Source organism: Chlorocebus sabaeus, chromosome 12 (genome assembly GCF_047675955.1).
Source record: "Chlorocebus sabaeus isolate Y175 chromosome 12, mChlSab1.0.hap1, whole genome shotgun sequence".
In the NCBI taxonomy this organism is placed as follows: Eukaryota; Metazoa; Chordata; class Mammalia; order Primates; family Cercopithecidae; genus Chlorocebus; species Chlorocebus sabaeus.
Window position 1 is genome coordinate 69,907,526 of NC_132915.1, and position 19,670 is coordinate 69,927,195.

Genomic DNA, 19,670 nt, shown 5'->3' on the forward strand with positions numbered 1-19,670 from the left:
GTTGAATGTTTGTGAATTTCCATGCTGACCTTCACAGATCTGGTCCATCATCTAACCTGAAGACCATAACTCTAACTTCATTCAACTTACTGGCTAAAAGCAATGAGGATAACAGAACTAAGGCGCAACCTCTAGAAAGGTCCATCCTACTTTCTTATTCACAATCTGGTACAATACACTAAAATATACCCCTTATCACCTTATTAACATTTATTATTTTCAATAAAACTATGGAAACTATGGATAAATCATGTATCACTAGGAATTATAAGCTGGTTTTTAAAAAAATCATTAAATATCCATTATAAATATTTTATTTTAAAACAATTGGAAGATGTTACATATATTACATACTACATATAATGGCACATGTCAGCCTTTTAAGCTTAAAAATAATCTTTTCCCAAACTGGGATTGATTTATACCCAAGTATAAAATGACCCTTGGCCTATAGCACCAACCCGGGCCCAGAGGAAAAGCCAATTTTGAGCCTGTCTGTCCTCTGGCATTGGGCTTCCTGATATGACACTGAGGGTCCTCTCCCTCTGGTTTTATTCCCTGGCAGTATTGAGGCCTGGCACAGGGACCCATCTTACTGTATGCTGCAGGCCTGGGAAATCAGGGAATCTAGAGGGGGTAAGGTCCTCTAACCATTTTACAATGGAAAGAAAAGTTAAATATGTTGCTTATTCTGTGTTTTTAATTTACACAACTATAACAAGACTCTACAAGACAGAAGGAGGTTTAAATTACCGAAATACAATTTCTCTGCTGGTTCTTCTCTTTGGAAATTGAAGTCTCATAATAGGAGTAGCGTTAAAACTCATCTAGTTCTGACTGGTAACCTGTTCCACTGTCACCTCCCTTTCCCAGATTTAGGTATAATTCATTCAAAGTTTTAAATGCCATCCATATGCCACATTTTTAGACAAACACAGAAGCTTAATAATACTTTTCATTTTCTTTTTCTTGGTTCATAAGGACAATTCCTGCCAAATGTTCTGTCTTATGACTCTCCTCCGCTTCAAAGTATGTTTAAGTTACACATTAAGAATCCAAAAAAATACCACTATGGAATTTTCATAAGCAATATCCAACCAATCAGTAAAACACAGTACACAGTGTGAAAATTTTAATTTATTCCCCTCCCAAGTATCCAGAATGTATATCTCTTTAGCTTTGAGAAATGAGATACTGAAAATACCAACAGAATTGATCATATGAAAGAAAGAAAAGCACATACGACACAGGAAACATCCCTAAGTCCTCCCTACCGTAGTAGTGCAAGTTCATGGTAAGTTTCTGGCAATGTCACCTTTCTTTACATGACAGATTTAAAGTGGAGATAGGCCTCTGATTTTTATTTTTAAATCCTAGCAGGTTTTTGTTTTTTTTTTTTTTTTTTTTTTTGAGGCTATATTAAATGACAATGCATTTTGAGTCGGGGAGAAAAAAAATTAAAAACCCAAAACTTCTTTCAGTTTATTCAAAATAAAAATACACATAGAATTATGAAAATATAGGTTTACTATTTCCACCACGTAGGTTGATGCTGCTGTTGAAAGGCTTACAAACTGTTTTTCAAGTTTTTAAAGCTCATCTCGATCCCTCAATAGAGTATACCTATATTCACTGGGTGCTAGTTTCTGGAAGGAGCTCTCAGGTGGACTGCTTGCTACATCTTGGGCTTGCTACAAAAGAAAGAATAAAACATTTTTATACCAATATAGTTTATAGTGCTATAATATTTTAATAAGAGTATTTGATGAATGGTAGTTCCCCTATAATTATTTGCTTATTAATCAATAAAAACAACTGTGTGCCAAAGCAAGAGATTTAAATGTGAAATCTTGCTTTCCTCATTTCAAATGCTCTTACTCAGATTCTCCAGGGCAAGGTTGCCACAGGGCCATTAACTGTGGGCTTGTTTTACATTTGCTGAGGTGTGGTGGAAGGGACCAAAATACCTGACACCTGGGTGCTTTCCAGACTAGTCTACAGAGGCAACACAACCCTAGGTTGGCTCAAACCCTTCCTTTGTGCATGACCGCTAAGAGAATTAACAGCATCCACTATGTAGATATTATCTTAGTTATCAATTACCAGGATACCAGAAATTATTACAACTTAGCTGAAATAAAGAGGAAAGCAAACATTTCAATACTGAAAGAAATTAATTTCTGTAGTTTACTTGTGTACCAAGAGTAGACAAAAATACACAGTGAAACAAGAGCTACTTCCAAGAATTTTAAAGAAAAGGCAGTGCAGTCCATTGTCTATTTCCAAACTGTGAGCTCAAGAGCAGGCCTGATTGTTCTCATTTTAATATCCCCTGTAGTTGACATAGGCACACAGTGCATATATTACATACTATATATAATGGCACATTAATTCTAACAGGAAGCAATGTGTCTATAAACTTATCATTTGACTTTATCATGTGCCTCTTTCCCAATACATTTTAAATTTTTTCAGTGAGATATATGTTTGGATTAAGCTGAAATTATATTACTATAAAACAAACATTTATTTGGTGCCCTCTGTTAGTACACAAAGATGAACAAATATAAGTTCACTGTCTAATAAGGAAATTGAAACAAGTCAGGATAATACAATAATGGTAAATGACATCTTTTCCTAATCTGATAAAATACTATGCAGGCCTTCTTTTCTGAGGAAAATAATCACCTTTGGGTTATAGCCGACAAGTTTGCCTCCTATAGTTGCTTAATTATCAAAAATCTGACCTCATTTTTAAAGGAAAAAGCATGTTTTTGGATTCCTATAGGGAATTCTTGCCTCTGAACCTAATCTGACTCTTAAATAAAGAAAAACTCAGTTTTTATTTTCCTTTTATAAATAGAGGTTTTACAGGCAAAATAATGGATTTAAGTTCTGAACATATGAAATAGAGGATTTTGGTACATATCATCTTCCCTCTCGGTATCATGGTAATAGGCATGATAGAAATAATTATCTATCAAAATGCAAATTTAGGGCTGTTTAGTACAATAGGAACATAGAAATTACTTGTAACAGAAGTTACAAGGTGGAAACAGTAAAATTCTCAGGTAGAAAAAAAAATAAGAGAACATAAAATTTTGATAAAACAGTTGTCAAGTATTCTAAATCACAAATGGGAAAGCTGCATTAAACTGTAAAGTTTTGAGCATTATGAATAGTGTATTTGTGAAAGCTCTTAGAATGATTTAGCAGAATAACCAATCATTACTTTCTTTATAGTGTGGTCAATCTTCCAGCCACAGAGGAAGGCTTGGAATTACTGGAATCCACTGATTTCTTCACTGATTTATCTGTTTTAGATTCCTATTTCCTATTTCCATTTGAAGCCAACTGTATTTAAATCTGTTATAGCCATATTCCACAGAGGTCACATTCAGAACACTTTATACAATCAAGAAACTAGGTTATAATATCCTTTCAACTTTTCTGAAGACCTGAAACTAAAAATTAATTTAAAAGGATAATTTCTACTCAGAATTTCTCTACACAAATATTCAGAAGCTGAAGCTCAAGCCGATGCAAGAACTTCAGACTCTCTTTGAGGCTAACTGAAAAACGAAAAAAAAAGAGTTCCCATTGAAAAATAAACAGGAGTCCTACCTCTCCTGGGGCTATATCGGTTGGGTCAGGTCCATGATGGAATTCTCTGTGCAGTTTTCCAGAATGTAAGTCAAATACAAATTGCTTGAGTTTTCCAGGAATTCTGAAACCATAGTCAAATAAAATTTAAACTGTTAAAATGGACTTATCTCTATTTTACCAACTTCACAGTATTAAAAAAGTTTTGCTAACCTACAATCCCACCCTCCTACGACAACTATTGTAGACCAGGTATGTGTCAAACATTTTTACACAATTGTAAGCATAGTACCCAGATACTCAGTTTGGTATTCTAATTCCTGTACTTGTTTCATAGAAAATTTTCCATGCTTATCATTGAGGCACATTATAATCTACCACGACACTGTACCGCAAATTCTTAACCATTTTAAATTAATGGGCACTTTATATATTTTCCTAAATTACATATATGTAACTAAAAATACCTTTGTTCTGCAACATCACACTAAAAATAACAGGGCTCAAAGGAAAAAGAGTTAGGGGCTAACCACTTAAAACTATACAGCTTTGTAACCAAAGCACTATTATCAAGCTGTAATAAAAATATTAGCACCATCCAACATCCACCACCATTTAAACCTAGTGTCAACCAGGTGATCCTCTGCAGCCTTAACATAAAGGTTGTGAGCCCACTTTTGAGGTCCAGGTCCTTGAGGGCATTCACTAGACAGTAAAAACCAATTTCATCAAATTAACCTGAACCAGGACATAGTATTTTCATGTTTTTTTCCCTAAACATAGGGGGAAATGTCTTCATAACTTCTTTAAACCATACATGCAACTTCATTGGATAACTTAACATTATGAAAAGCAAAGCACTTCTCAAGATCATTAAACTAGCTTTTATTTACACTAAGAAAGGCACTTCCTCAGGATTTTCAGCTGTTTAGTTTTGGAGGTCTTCATATACCCCTATGGCATTCTCTTTATGAAAAAGCTTATTCTCGGTGGCTCACGCCTGTAATCCCAGCACTTTGGGAGGCCAAGGCGGGCGGATCACGAGGTCAGGAGATCAAGACCATTCTGGCTAACACGGTGAAACCCCGTCTCTACTAAAAATACAAAAAAATTAGCCTGGTGTGGTGGCGGGCGCCTGTAGTCCCAGCTACTCGGGAGGCTGAGGCAGGAGAATGGTGGGAACCCGGGAGGTGGAGCTTGCAGTGAGCCGAGATCCCGCCACTGCACTCCAGCCTGGGCGACAGAACGAGACTCTGTCCCCCCTCCCCCCCAAAAAAAGAAAAAGAAAAATCTTATTCTGATGGCTTCAGGACATTCTGAGAATAATGATATATGAACCGACACAACTTCATTTTCTATGGACGTTATTCTCTTAATTACCAGTCATGTATGAGCAAATCTGCAGCACAGAAACAATGCACTGTAGCAGATAACACCATATTGAGCTAAGCAAATTTATATATCAAGCTTTCTTCTTTGTAATATTTCCTTGAGTTATATACAATAAAGTAGGATTACTGGGTTAACAAATAAGAGCTTTTGACCAAGTGTGAGCAAATTATACCTATAAAACCTCAGTTGGTTTTTACTGTTTGTTCTTTAAAGTCTTGCCAGCATGTCTGTCTTTTTAAAATTAAAATTGGTTTTGCTAATTTGATAAGTAAAAGATACCTGCATTTTAATTTACATTTCTTCACAAATTAAAAAAAAAATTTTTTTTTTAAAAATTTAAAGCATTTTTTCATTGCTTCTCTGAATTTACATTTCTGCTCATATGAATTGTCTGCCTTCTAGCTGAGATCTTGGTGCTTTAAAAAATTAATTATATATTTTAAATAGAAATACTTTTTCATTCTGTTACAAGAATTAAAATGCAGGTCCACATACACTTTAATTCCTTGGGTAGAACTGATTGACTTTTAAAATCATTATTTTTTTGGTAGCAAACAATAGCTGGCTTGTAGTTAATATTACCAGTTTCTTTTTCTTTTTATCCTCTCCTGAGGTCCTGGAAGTGCTGTTTCTTCCCTTCAATAACTCCCACTGAGCTGTACCAACCAATAACTTCATTGTATACCCATTTTGGCTCCCCACTAGCTCCAATGCAACAGAGACCAGCAGGTGCCAAATGCACAGTTTACAAATACAAATGACTGTCAGGTAGCTATATTGACAGAATGCCTCTGAAAGGTTCTCTGGTGCTGAAGTAATTGCACATGTACCAGAGATAAACATTGAGAGGAGATCAATTTAAATTTAATCTGACATCATCTACTGTCACCCACAGCAAGTGCTAAAATATATCCATTCAATCCATAGCATTGCAAATGGTCTATAATGTTTAAGATAAAGCCTCTGCTAGTTTGTTTTATGAGGTCCAAAGATTATCAAAACTAATACAGTGTGAACTGCTTCTGCTAGTCAAGAAATAATTTATGATTAAATCTTAAATGTGACAAATTCATTGAAAACACTCAAAACACATTTTTCCAAGTTAATTTTTTTCCCTTGTCAACAGATGAAAGAAAAAATTGTGTGCAAAATGAAAAGACGAGAGATAGGATGAATCTGAATTGCTGCAGTAGAAAAACAGATTATAAAAGAGCTTTATCTAGCTTGTGGCCAGAAACTATCCATCATTATTAAGAAGTAACATTCAGTGAATCAACAATAAATTGTCAAGAAAACAGACAACATGCTAATCTCCTAAACAGGAAAATAAATGGGCCCTTGCCATAATAAATAAAATTATATACATCATGCTTTAGGGCAAAATTGTTTTAATTAGAACACCTAAGTGTTTCCCATCCTCCAGTTACTTTTTTGTTTATTTACAATTCTTTATTTTTAGGTGAGACAAAATTTTGACATAGTGAAATGCACAAATGTTAAGTGTATGAACAAACTTTAACAAATGAATACAAGGTAATATGTATTTTTATTATTTCTTAAAATTTAGATACAGCAGAATTCACTTTTTTAGGCTTAACTTTTGAGTTTTAACATGTGCATAGCATTTTGCTACCCGCTCCACAGGTACAGAACAATTCCAACACCCTTTTTAAGTCGGACTCTCCCCTTTCCCACAACCCCTGGCAAACTGTTGACCTTCTATGATTGTCATTTGTACAAAATCATACAACATGTAATTATAAGAATGGCTTTTTTTTCACTTAGCATATTGTATTTGAGATTCATTCATCCATTTTTGTATATATAAAAAGATATGTTCCTGTATCCACTGCAGAATAGTATGTCCCATTGAGTAGATATACAATTAGTTTATCCATTCTTCTATTCAAGGACATTCAAGTTCTTCCCAGATTTTGGTGATTATGCACAATACTGCTACAAACATTTGTGCACAAGTGTTTGTGAATTTTGTCTAGAACAAATACCAGGTTATATGGTAGGTGTATCTCTAACTTTTAAAGAAACTGTAAACTGTTTTCTACAGTGGCTGTATCATGTTGTAACCCACCAGCAATGTATGAAACTTCTAGTTGTTCCACATCCTCATGAACACCTTGTATTATCAGCATTTTAATTTAGGCATTCTAAAATATATATACTGACTAATGATGCTGAGCACCTTGCACATGCGTTTATCTGCTATCCCTATATCTTCTTTACATTCTATCAGTATCTTTCACAGAATAAAAGTTTTTAATTTGATGAAGACCAATTTATACATGATTTCCTTTTATGGATAGTGCTTTTGATACTCTAAGAACTCTCTGTGAAACCCCAGGTCATAAAGAGTTTCTCCTATGTTTGCTTCTAAGAGTTTTCTAGTTTTATCTTACATATAGGTGCATGATAAATTCTAAGTTAATTTTTCATAGAAGGAAATTCTTTTTTGGATGAGTACATTCAGTTGGTCTAGCACCATCTGTTGAAAAGACTATCCTTTCTCCACTGAATTGCCTTAGCACCTTTAAAAAAATCTATTACTGAGATTACCCTTCCAAGATGGCTGAATAGGAACAGCTCCGCTCTGCAGCTCCCAGCATGATCAACACAGAAGATGGGTGATTTCTGCATTTCCAATTGAGGTACCTGGTTCATCTCATTGGGACTGGTTGGACAGTGGGTGGTGCATCCCACAGAGGGTGAGCTGAAGCAGGGTGGGCTATCACCTCACTCAGGAAGCACAAGGGGTTGGAGGATTTCCCTTTCCTAGCCAAGGGAAGCTGTGACAGACGGTACCAGAAAAACGGGACATTTCTGCCCAAATACTGCACTTTTCCAACAATCTTAGCAAACAGCATACCAAGAGATTATATCCCACACCTGGCTCAGCGGCTTCCATGCCCATGCAACCTTACTCACGCTAGCTAGCGCAGCAGTCCAAGATCGAATTGCGAGGTGGCAGTCAGAAGGTGGAGGGGCACCTGCTATTGCTGAGGCTTGACTAGGTAAACAAAGTGGCCAGGAAGCTTGAACTGGGTGGAGCCCTCTGCAGCTCAACAAGGCCTCCTTGCCTCTATATACTCCACCTCTGGGGGCAGGGCATAGCTGAACAAAAGCCAGCAGAAACTTCTGCAGACTTAAATGTCCCTATCTGACAGCTCTGAAGAGAGCAGTGGTTCTCCCAGTACAGTGTTTGAGCTCTGCGAATGGACAGAATGCCTCCTCAAGTGGGTCCCTGAACCCCGTGTAGCCTAACTGGGAGACACCTCCCAGTAGGGGCCAACTGACACCTCATACAGCTGGGTGCCCCTCTGAGACGAAGCTTCCAGAGGAAGGATCAGATAGCAATATTTGTTGTTCTACAATATTTGCTGTTGTGACGCCCAGGCAAACAGGGTCTGGAGTGGACCTCCAGCAAACTCCAACAGACCTGCAGCTGAGGGACCTGACTGTTGGAAGGAAAACTAACAAACAGAAAGGAATAGCATCAAAATCAACAAGAAGGACGTTCACACAAAAACCCCATCTGTAGGTCACCATCATCAAAGACCAAAGGTAGATAAAACCACAAAGATGGGGAGAAACAGAGCAAAAAACCTGAAAATTCGAAAAACCAGAGCACCTCTTCTCCGAAGGATTGCAGCTCCTCGCCAGCAATGGAACAAAGCTGGACGGAGAATAACTTTGACGAGTTGACAGAAGTAGACTTCAGAAGGTAGGTAATAACAAACTTCTCCAAGTTAAAGGAGGATGTTCGAATTCATCACAAGGAAGCCAAAAACTTTGAAAAAAGATGAATGGCTAACTAGAATAAACAGTGTAGAGAAGATCTTAAATGACCTGATGGAGCTGAAAACGATGGCACAAGAACTACGTGATGCATGCACAAGCTTCAGTAGCTGATTTGATCAACTGGAAAAAAGAGTATCAGTGATTGAAGATAAAATTAATGAAATGAAGCGAGAAGTTTAGAGAAAAAAGAGTAAAAAGAAATGAACAAAACCTCCAAGAAATATGGGACTATGTGAAAAGACCAAATGTACGTTTGATTGGTGTACCTGAAACTGACGGGGAGAATGGAACCAGGCTGGAAAACACTCTTCAGGATATTATCCAGGAGAACTTCCCCAACCTAGCAAGGCAGGCCAACATTCAAATTCAGAAAATACAGAGACCACCACAAAGATCTCCTCAAGAAGAGCAACCCCAAGACACATAATTGTCAGTTTCACCAAGGTTGAAATGAAGGAAAAAATGTTAAGTGCAGCCGGAGAGAAAGGTCCGGTTACCCACAAAGAGAAGCCCATCAGACTAACGGTGGATCTCTCAAGCAGAAACGCTATAAGCCAGAAGACAGTGGGGGTCAATATTCAACATTCTCAAAGAAAAGAATTTTCAACCCAGAATTTCATATCCAGCCAAACTAAGCTTCGTAAGTGAAGGAGAAAAAAAATCCTTTACAGACAAGCAAATGCTGAGAGATTTTGTCACCACCAGGCCTGAAGGAAGCACTAAACATGGAAAGGAACAATCAGTACCAGGCACTGCAAAAACATGTCAAATTGTAAAGACCACTGATGCTAGGAAGAAACTGCATCAATTAACAGGCAAAATAACCAGCTAACTTCATAATGACAGGATCAAATTCACACATAACCATATTAACCTTAAATGTAAATGGGCTAAATGCCCCAATTAAAAGACACAGACTGGCAAATTGGATAATGAGTCAAGATGTGCTGTATTCAGAGACCCATCTCACGTGCAGAACACACAAAGACTCAAAATAAAGGGATGGAGGAAGATCTACCAAGCAAATGGAAAGCAAAAAAAAGCAAGGGATGTAATCCTAGTCTCTGATAAAATAGACTTTAAACCAACAAAGATCAAAAGAGACAAGGCCATTACATAATGGTAAAGGGATCAATTCAACAAGAAGAGCTAACCTAAATATATATGCACCCAATACAGGAGCACCCAGATTCATAAAGCAACTCCTTAGAGATCCACAAGGAGACTTAGACTCCCACACAATAATAATGGGAGACTTCAACATCCCACTGTCAACATTAGACAGATCAACAAGACAGAAAGTTAATACGGATATCCAGGACTTGAACTCAGCTCCACACCAAGCAGACCTAATAGACATCTACACAACTCTCCACCCCAAATCAACAGAATATACATTCCTCTCAGCACCACATCACGTTTATTCCAAAATTGACCACATAGTTGGAAGTAAAGCACTCCTCAGCAAATGTAAAAGAACAGAAATCACAACGAGCTGTCTCTCAGACCACAGTGCAATCAAATTAAAACTCAGGATTAAGAAACTCACTCAAACCACACAACTACATGGAAACTGAACAACCTGCTCCTGAATGACTACTGGGTACATAACAAAATGAAGGCAGAAATCAAGATGTTCTTTGAAACCAATGAGAACAAAGATATAACATACCAGAATCTCTGGGACACATTTAAAGCAGTGTGTAGAGGGAAATTTATAGCACTAAATGCCCACAAGAGAAAGCAGAAAAGATCTAAAACTGACACCCTAACATAACAATTAAAAGAACTAGAGAAGCAAGAGCAAACTAATTCAAAAGCAAGCGGAAGGCAAGAAATAACTAAGATCAGAGCAGAACTGAAGGAGATAGAGACACAAAAAACCCTTCAAAAAATCATCCAGGAGCTGTTTATTTGAAAAGATCAACAAAACTGAGAAACCGATAGCAAGACTAATAAAGAAGAAAAGAGAGAAGAATCAAATAGACGCAATAAAAAATGATAAAGGTGATATCACCACCGATCCCACAGAAATACAAACTAACATCACAGAATACTATAAACACTTCTATGCAAATTAACTAGAAAATCTAGAAGAAATAGATAAATTCCTGGACAAATACACCCTCCCAAGACAAAACCAGGAAGATGTTGAATCCCTGAATAGACCAATAACAGACTCTGAAATTGAGGCAATAATTAACAGCCTATCAACCAAAAAAAGTCCAGGACCAGATGGATTCACAGCTGAATTCTACCAGAGGTACAAAGAGGAGCTGGTACCATTCCTTCTGAAACTACTCCAATCAATACAAAAAGAGGGAATCCTCCCTAACTCATTTTATGAGGTCAGCATCATCCTGATACCAAAGCTTGGGCAGAGACACAACAAAAAAAGAGAATTTTAGACCAATATCCCTGATGAACATGGATGCAAAATCCTCAATAAAATACTCGCAAACCAAATCTAGCAGCATATCAAAAAGCTTATCCACCAAGATCAAGCTGGCTTCATACCTGGGATGCAAGGCTGGTTCAACATATGCAAATCAATAAGTGTAATCCATTACATAAACAGAACCAATGACAAAAACCACATGATTATCTCAATAGATGCAGGAGAGGCCTTCGACAAAATTCAGCCCTTCATGCTAAAAACTCTCAATAAACTAGGTATTGCTGGAACGTATCTCAAAATAATAAGAGCTATTTATGACAAACCCACAGCCAGTATCATACTGAATGGGCAAAAACTGGAAGCAGTCCCTTTGAAAACCGGCACAAGACAGGGAGGTCCTCTCTCACCACTCCTATTCAACATAATGTGGAAGTTCTGGCCAGGGCAATCAGGCAAGAGAAGGAAATAAAGGGTATTCAATTAGGAAAAGAGGGAGTCAAATTGTCCCTGTTTGCAGATGACATGATTGTATATTTAGAAAATCCATAGTCTCAGCCCCAAATCTCCTTAAGCTGATAAGCAACTTCAGCAAAGTCTCAGCATACAAAATCAATGTACAAAAATCACAAGCACTCCTATATACCAATAACAGACAGAGAGCCAAATCATGAGTGAACTCCCATTCACAATTGCTACAAAGAGAATAAAATACATAGGAATCCAACTTACAAGGGATGTGAAGGACCTCTTCAAGGAGAACTACAAACCACTGCTCGACGAAATAAAAGAACACAAATAAATGGAAGAACATTCCATGCTCATGGATAGAAAGAATCAATATCATGAAAATGGCCATACTGCCCAAGGTAATTTATAGATTCAATGCCATCCGCATCAAGCTACCAATGACTTTTCTTCACAGAATTGGAAAAAACTACTTTAAACTTCATATGGAACCAAAAAAGAGCCCACATTGCCAAGACAATCCTAAGCAGAAAAAAAAAGCTGGAGGCATCACGCTACCTGACTTCAAACTATACAGGCTACAGTAACCAAAACAGCATGGTACTGGTACCAAAACAGAGATACAGACCAATGGAACAGAACAGAGGCCTCAGAAATAACACCACACATCTACAACCATCTGGTATTTGACAAACCTGACAAAAACAAGAAATGGGGACAGGATTCCCTATTTAATAAACGGTGCTGGGAAAACTGGCTAGCCATATGTAGAAAGCTGAAACTGGATCCCTTCCTTACATTACATACAAAAATTAATTCAAGATGGATTAAAGACTTAAATGCTAGACCTAAAACCATAAATACCCTAGAAGAAAACCTAAGCAATACCATTCAGGACACAGGCATGGGCAAGGACTTCATAGCTAAAACACCAAAAGCAATGGCAACAAAAGCCAAAAATGACAAATGGGATCTAGTTAAACTAAAGAGCTTCTGCACACCAAAAGAAACTACCATCAGAGTGACCAGGCAACCTACAGAATGGGAGAACATTTTTGCAATTTACCCATCTGACAAAGGGCTAATATTGAGAATCTACAAAGAACTTAAATTTACAAGAAAAAATCAAACCCATTAAAAAGTGGGCAAAGGATATGAACAGACACGTCTCAAAATAAGACATTTAAGCAGCCAACAGACACATGAAAAAATGCTCATCATCACTGATCATCAGAGAAATGCAAATCAAAACAACAATGAGATGCCATCTCACACCAGTTAGAATGGCAATCATTAAAAAATCAGGAAACAACAAGTGCTGGAGAGGATGTGGAGAAATATGAACACTTTTACACTGTTGGTGAGAGTGCAAACTAGTTCAACCACTGTGGAAGACAGTGTGGCGATTCCTCAAGGATCTAGAACTAGAAATACCATTTGACCCAGCCATCCCATTACTGGGTATATACCCAAAGGATTATAAATCATGCTGCTATGAAGACACATGCACACATATGTTTATTGCGGCACTATACACAATAGCAAAGACTTGGAACCAACCCAAATGTCCATCAATGATAGACTGAATTAAGAAAATGTGGCATATATACACCATAGAATACTACGCAGCCACAAAAAAAAGATGAGTTCATGTCCTTTATAGGGACATGGATAAAGCTGGAAACCATCATCCTGAGCAAACTATCCCAAGGACAGAAAACCAAACACCGTGTGTTCTCACTCATAGGTGGGAATTGAACAATGAGAACACTTGGACACAGGACAGGGAACATCACACACCGGCACCTGGCGTGGGGTGGGGGGAGGGGGGAGGGATAGCATTAGGAGAAATACCTAATGTAAATGATGAGTTAATGGGTGCAGCAAACCAACATGGCACATATATACATATGTAACAAACCTGCACGTTGTGCACATGTACCCTAGAAGTTAAATTATAATTAAAAAAAAATCTATTACTATATTTGTATGTCTATTTCTGGACTCCCTCTCTTCTCTTCCATGGCTCTATGTACATACTCTTTCACCAAAACTGCACTGTATTAATTACCTTAGATGTATATTGTGTCTTAAAACTAGGTAATGTGAATCCTCCAACTTTCTTTTTCAAAACAGTTTTAGCTATTCTGGTTTAAACTTTCCATATAAATTTTAGAATCTGGTTGTCTATATCAATGAATCTAGCTGAGATTTTGACTGGGATCACATTAAATTTATAGGTCAAGTTGACTGTATTGAGTGTTGTAATCCATGAACACAGTATGCTTCCTTGTTTATTTTGGTTGTCTTGGATTTCCTTCAGCAGCATTTTGTAACTTTCAACATACAGATCCTGCACATGTTTTGTTTGATTTATATCTAGGTAGTTTTTTTTTTTTTTCCTCCTTTTGGAGCTATTATAAATGGAACTTAAAACAAAATCCTGGTTTCCAATTGTTCATTGTCTTTGTATAGAAATATAAGTGATGTTTTAAAAAGTTAACCTGTATACTGCTCAAATCACTTATTAGTTCTAGGAGCTTTTTAACAGATTTGTTGGTAATTTCTACACAGACAATCATGTTATATACAAAGAAAGTTACTTTTATTTCTTTCTTTCAGGTCTGAATGCCTTTCATTTATTTTCTAGTTCTATTGTACTTGCTAGGATTTCCAGTACAATACTAAAAGAAGTGGTGAGATTGAACATCTTTGCCTAGTTCTCTATCATACAGGAAAAGCATTTGGTTCTTTATCATTAGATATGACATTAGCTGTAGGTCCTTTATAGATGCCCTTTAAAAGACTGAAGTTTCCTTTTATAAAAATCTCCCCAATCCCCATAATCCCCAGCCTCTGGTAACAACCATTCTACACTCTACCTCTATGAGTTCAACTTTTAACATTCTGCATATGAGTGAGATCATGCAGTATTTGTCTTTCTGTGCTTGACTTCTTATTCCACTTAATGTACTGTTCACTCCTGGTTCATTCATGTTGTTACAAATGACAGAATCTCATTCTTTTTTAAGGCTAAATAGTATCCCATTGTGTATATATAGCACCTTTTCTTTATCCATGCATCTGTAGACAGACGCTTACATTGATTGCATATCTTGCCTATTGTGAACAATGCTGCAATGAACATAGGAGTGCAGATACTTCTTCAACAGACTGATTTCCTATTTTTTGGATAGATACCCAGTAGTGGGGTTGCTGGATCACAGGGTAGTTCTATTTTTATTTTTTTGAGGAAACTCCATACTGTTTTCCATAATGACTATACTAATCTACATTTCCACCAACAATGTGAAGGATTCCCTTTTTTCACACATCCTCACCACCACTTTTGTCTCTTTTATAATAATCATCTTCTATGCTTTGCATATGGTTGGTTTGTCTCCACCAAATCTTATTTTGAAATTTTATCCCCAACATGGAGGTGCTGGTAGGTGTGGCCTAATGAGAGGTGTTTGGGTCATGGAGGCAGATCCCTCATGAATGGCTTGGTGCCATTCTCATGGTAGCTGAGTTCTTGCTCTAGTGAGATAGGATTAGTTTTGCTGGGATTGAATCAGATCCTGTGAGAATGGGTTGTTACAAAGTCAGGTAGCCCCTCAGGTTTGGTCCCTCTTTGCATGTGCCCACTTCCACTTTGACTTTCTCTGCCACGTTTTAAGGCAGCATAAAAGCCCTCAGCAGAAGCTACACAGATGCAGGTGTCATGCTTCTTGTACAGCCTGTAGAACTATAAGCTAAATAAACCACTTTTCTTTATAAATTACCCAGCCTCAGGTATTCCTTTATAGCAAGACAAAACAAAGACGCCATTATTCTTTTTTTTCCCCATTGGTTATCGGGTTACAGGTGGTATTTGGTTACATTAGTAAGTTCTTTAGTGGTGACTTGTGAGATTTTGGTGCACCCATCACCCGAGCAGTATACACTACACCCTATTTGTAGTCTTTTATCCCTCACCCACCTCCCACCCTTCCCCACAAGTCCCCAAAGTCCACTGTATCATTCTTAAGCCTTTATGTCCTCATAGCACAGCTTAGCTCTCACATATCAGTAAGAACATATAATGTTTGGTTTCCATTCCTGAGTTACTTCACTTAGAATAATAGTCTCCAATCTCATCCAGGTCACTATAAATGCTGTTAATTCATTCCTTTTTATGGCTCAGCAGTATTCCATCATACATACATACACACACACACACACACACACACACACACACACCACAGTTTCTTTATCCACTTGTTGACTGATGGGCATTTGGGTTGGTTCCATGATCTTGCAATTGTGAATTGTGCTGCTATAAACATGCGTGCGAAGTATCTTTTTCATATAATGACTTCCTTTCCTCTGAGTAGATACCCAGTAGTGGGATTGCTGGATCAAATGGTAGTTCTACTTTCAGTTCTTAAAGGAATCTCCACACTGTTTTCCATAGTGGCTGTACTAGTTTACATTCCTACCAGCAATGTGGAAGTGTTCCCTGATCACCACATCCACACCAACATCATTTTTTTTATTATGGCCATTCTTGCAGAAGTAAGGTGGTTATTGCATTGTAGTTTTGATTTGCATTTCCCTGACCATTAGTGATGTTGAGCATTTTAAACAAAATTTTTATTTAATAAATGGTTAAAATCGCAGTGCCAAAAATACATTAACATTTAATAATTTCACTGAAAGGAAGAAATTGTAGAATGCACGGTTTCAGAAAGCTATTTTCAGTTATTTACAAATAAAGTGTCTAAAACTCAAAGACAGGCTCTATATGCTATACCTAGTTTATCCCTTCCCGAACAAAATTTCTGTTATTTGGGCAAATTCTTAAACGATGATTTAAACCATAACGGTTACAAACCACAAATGCATCCTTCCAAAGACTGTGAAACCATTTTCATCTAGTCAGTGGCAAAACTGTTGAAAGGGCAATAGTTGAAGCTGCTGAGTTTTACATAGTGTGAACTGTGGTATATATTCCTACCAGGACTAAAACACAGCACACTTTGCAGGCATGGCTGACTCACAAAGGTTGTAACAAACAACTGCTCTTTACTCGACACCACGGCTTGGAGGCCACAGAGAAGCACAAGAGACTGACAGCTCTTCTGCTTACAAACAAATGAAACCCAAAGTGGATGTCTTTCTCAGAGCACTGAAAGTGCTTCAGGACTCGCACTGATCCAATACTAACTTTCTTCCCTATTTTACACACATTTTTCTACTGTCCAATGGAAATCATTTTCTGGTCTGGCTAAACAACAAATACTAGTTTATAACAGGAATGGTAAAATCCGTGAGAATTCTGTTCAATGTAAGACTTGACACTACTTTCTTTAGAATGGTTTCTGTATGTTTCTATGTCACCCTCTCTATTTTTAGCTTCCAGCTTCCTGGTAAGGAGTAAGTTCTCCTTTCCCGTCACACTCGGGGTCATTTACATGTTTCTGGGATGCCCTCACTAGTTCATGGAGGCCAGGTGCGCGCAGTGACTCACTCTGCCTCTTCCTCCACTCTTCTCAGGACCAGTCCCCGAACCTTCTGCCTTGCAGTTCCTCCCGCTTCCACCACACTCTCGTGCTCGGAAGCAAGCTCCCGGATCATACAGCCGCAAGGCCGGCTGGTCCTTGTTTGCCAGTCGCTCCTTTCTGGGTGCCAGACCGTCCTCACACCTCTGAGCTCTTCCCGGTCTCTCCACAGCCTCCCCAGGAGCCCCGCTGTCCTGGCTCCCCTTCTTCCCTCTGTCTTGGCCAGGTTCTTTACCCCATGTCTGCTCATCTTCACTCCTGCTGGAAAGCCGGTCAGGCTCGTGGTGAGATCTGTGCCTCCTGCTGTCATCCACATGGTGTCTTTGTGCTTCAGATTCTTTTTCTTGAGATGTCTCCACATCCCTGTGCTCTTTATCACTGCCGCCGTGTGACCTTAACCCTTACTTCTTTCTCTGCAATTTTCTTTTTTGTTTTGCATCTTCTTCTTTTTCCTCTTCCCGCAAACGGGAACTTTTCCCGCAAACGCAAACTTTTCTAACTCTCTCCTCCTCCGTTCTTAATCGCTTCTCTTCCCGAATTCTCTGCTTCTCTAATTTTCTATTTTTAATATATTCCAAAACAGGTGTAGTTCTTCTAGCAATGAGCTCTCTTGTCTTCGCCTCCATCTCCCCCAGCAGTCTCAGGGTTGACACTGGTCTTCTCTTTCTCCACACAGTAGGTTTCTAAAAACTTCTTATATTCTGCATCCCAAGTTGGCGGCGAAAAACTCGAAGTAGTTGTGCGCGGGCAGCGGGTGCAGCTGCTCCTCCAGCAGCTCCTTGGGGGAGGCCCATGGACAGGTGGCAAATGACCACCTGCGGGGAGCGCGAGGAAGTTCCCACCGCAGCGTGGCGTGGACATCGAGCTCGGGAGGCACCGCCTACAGTGCTAGAAGGCCCGGGCCCCACCCCTCCAGCCCCCGCCCCTCCCCCTCCGCTCAGGGCCGTCCTCTGGATGTTGAGCATTTTTTCATGTTTGTTGGCCATTTGTGTATCTTTTGAGAATTATCTGTTCATGTCCTTAGCCCACTTTTTGATGGGATTGTTTTTTTCTTACTGATTTGAGTTCATTGTCGATTCTGGATATTAGTCCTTTGTCAGATGTATAGATTGTGAAGATTTTCTCCCACTCTGTGGGTTGTCAAAGACACCATTCTAACATCTCTGATGATTAGTGATGTTCAGCACTTTTTCATATACCTATTGGCTACTTGCATGTCTTATTTTGAGAAATGTTTATTCAGATGCCTTACCCATTTTCAATCAGGTTGTTTTCTTACTATTGACTTGTTTGAATTCTTTATATATTTTTAGTATTAACCCCTCATCAGATGTATGGTTTGCAAATCCTTTTTCCCATTCTGTAGATTGTTTTTTTCACTTTGTAGATTTCCTTCAGTGTGCAGAAGCTTTTTAGTTTGATGTAATCCAATTTTTCTATTTTTGCTTTTGTTGCCTGTGCTTTTGGGGTCATATCCAAAATTTGTGGCCCAGACTAATGTCATGAAGCTTTCCCCTGTTTTCTTCAGTACTCTTAAATAATTTCAGATCTTATGTTAATGTCTTTAATCTATTTTGAGATGATATTTGTATATGGGGTGAGATGAGGGTCTAATTTCATTCTTCTGCATGTGGATATCCAGTTTCCCCCCACTCTTCCTAGCACAATTTATTGAAAAGACTCTCTTTTCTCTCTCTTTTTGATGCTGGGAAAAGTGCACCTTTTGCACCTTTGTCAAAAATCAATTGACCGTAACCAGGGTCTCTAGTTTGCTAGGATTTTGTTGAGGACTTTTGCATCTATGTTCATCAAGGATATTACCCTGTAATTTTCTTTTCTTATAGTGTCCTAGTCTGACTTTGAATGTGTTTAAAAGTGCTCTCCCAGGCTGGTGCAGTGGCTCATGTCTCTAATCCCAGTGTTTTGGAAGGCCATAAGTAGGAGGATCACTTGAGGCCAGGCCAGGAACTTGAAACCAGCCTTGGAAAACAGCAAGAATCTGTCTCTACAAAAGCAAAAACAAATTAGCTGGGCATGGTGGCCCATGTCTGTAATCCCACCTACTCGGGAGGCTTGAGGTGGGATTACTTGAGCCCAGGAATTTGAGGCTGCAGTGAGTTATGATTGCACCACTGCACGCCAGCCTGAGCGATAAAGCAAGATCCCGTATCAAAAAAAAAGAAAAAGAAAAAAAAAAAGGTTTCTCCCTTCTTCAATTTTTTGGTAGTTTTAGAAAGAATGGTCATCAGGTCCTGGGCTTTTCTTTGATGGGAGACTTTTCATTACTGATTCAATTTCTTATTTGTTATTGGTTGCTGTTGGTCTGTTCAGATTTTCTGTTTCATGATTCAGCCTTGGTAGATTGTATGTGTCTAGTATTTTCTTCTAGGTTATTAATTTGTTGACACATAATTATTGATAGTAGCCTCTTATTCTTTTGTATTTCTGTGGTATCA

General features: G+C 38.3%; 1 protein-coding gene across 1 annotated transcript in view; it reads right to left on the bottom strand.

Moving 5' to 3' along the window:
* Positions 1–1,457: 1,457 nt before the first annotated feature.
* ERP44 (endoplasmic reticulum protein 44) overlaps positions 1,458–19,670 on the bottom strand; it is a 114,898-nt gene continuing 96,685 nt past the window's right edge. Inside the window, exons 11-12 of the mRNA XM_007968590.3 lie at positions 3,625–3,727; positions 1,458–1,691 (exon numbers count right to left, since the gene is read on the bottom strand). Coding sequence (XP_007966781.1) covers positions 1,590–1,691; positions 3,625–3,727 — 205 coding nt within the window. The 3' untranslated portion in view covers positions 1,458–1,589. The remainder of the gene's footprint in view (positions 1,692–3,624; positions 3,728–19,670) is intronic.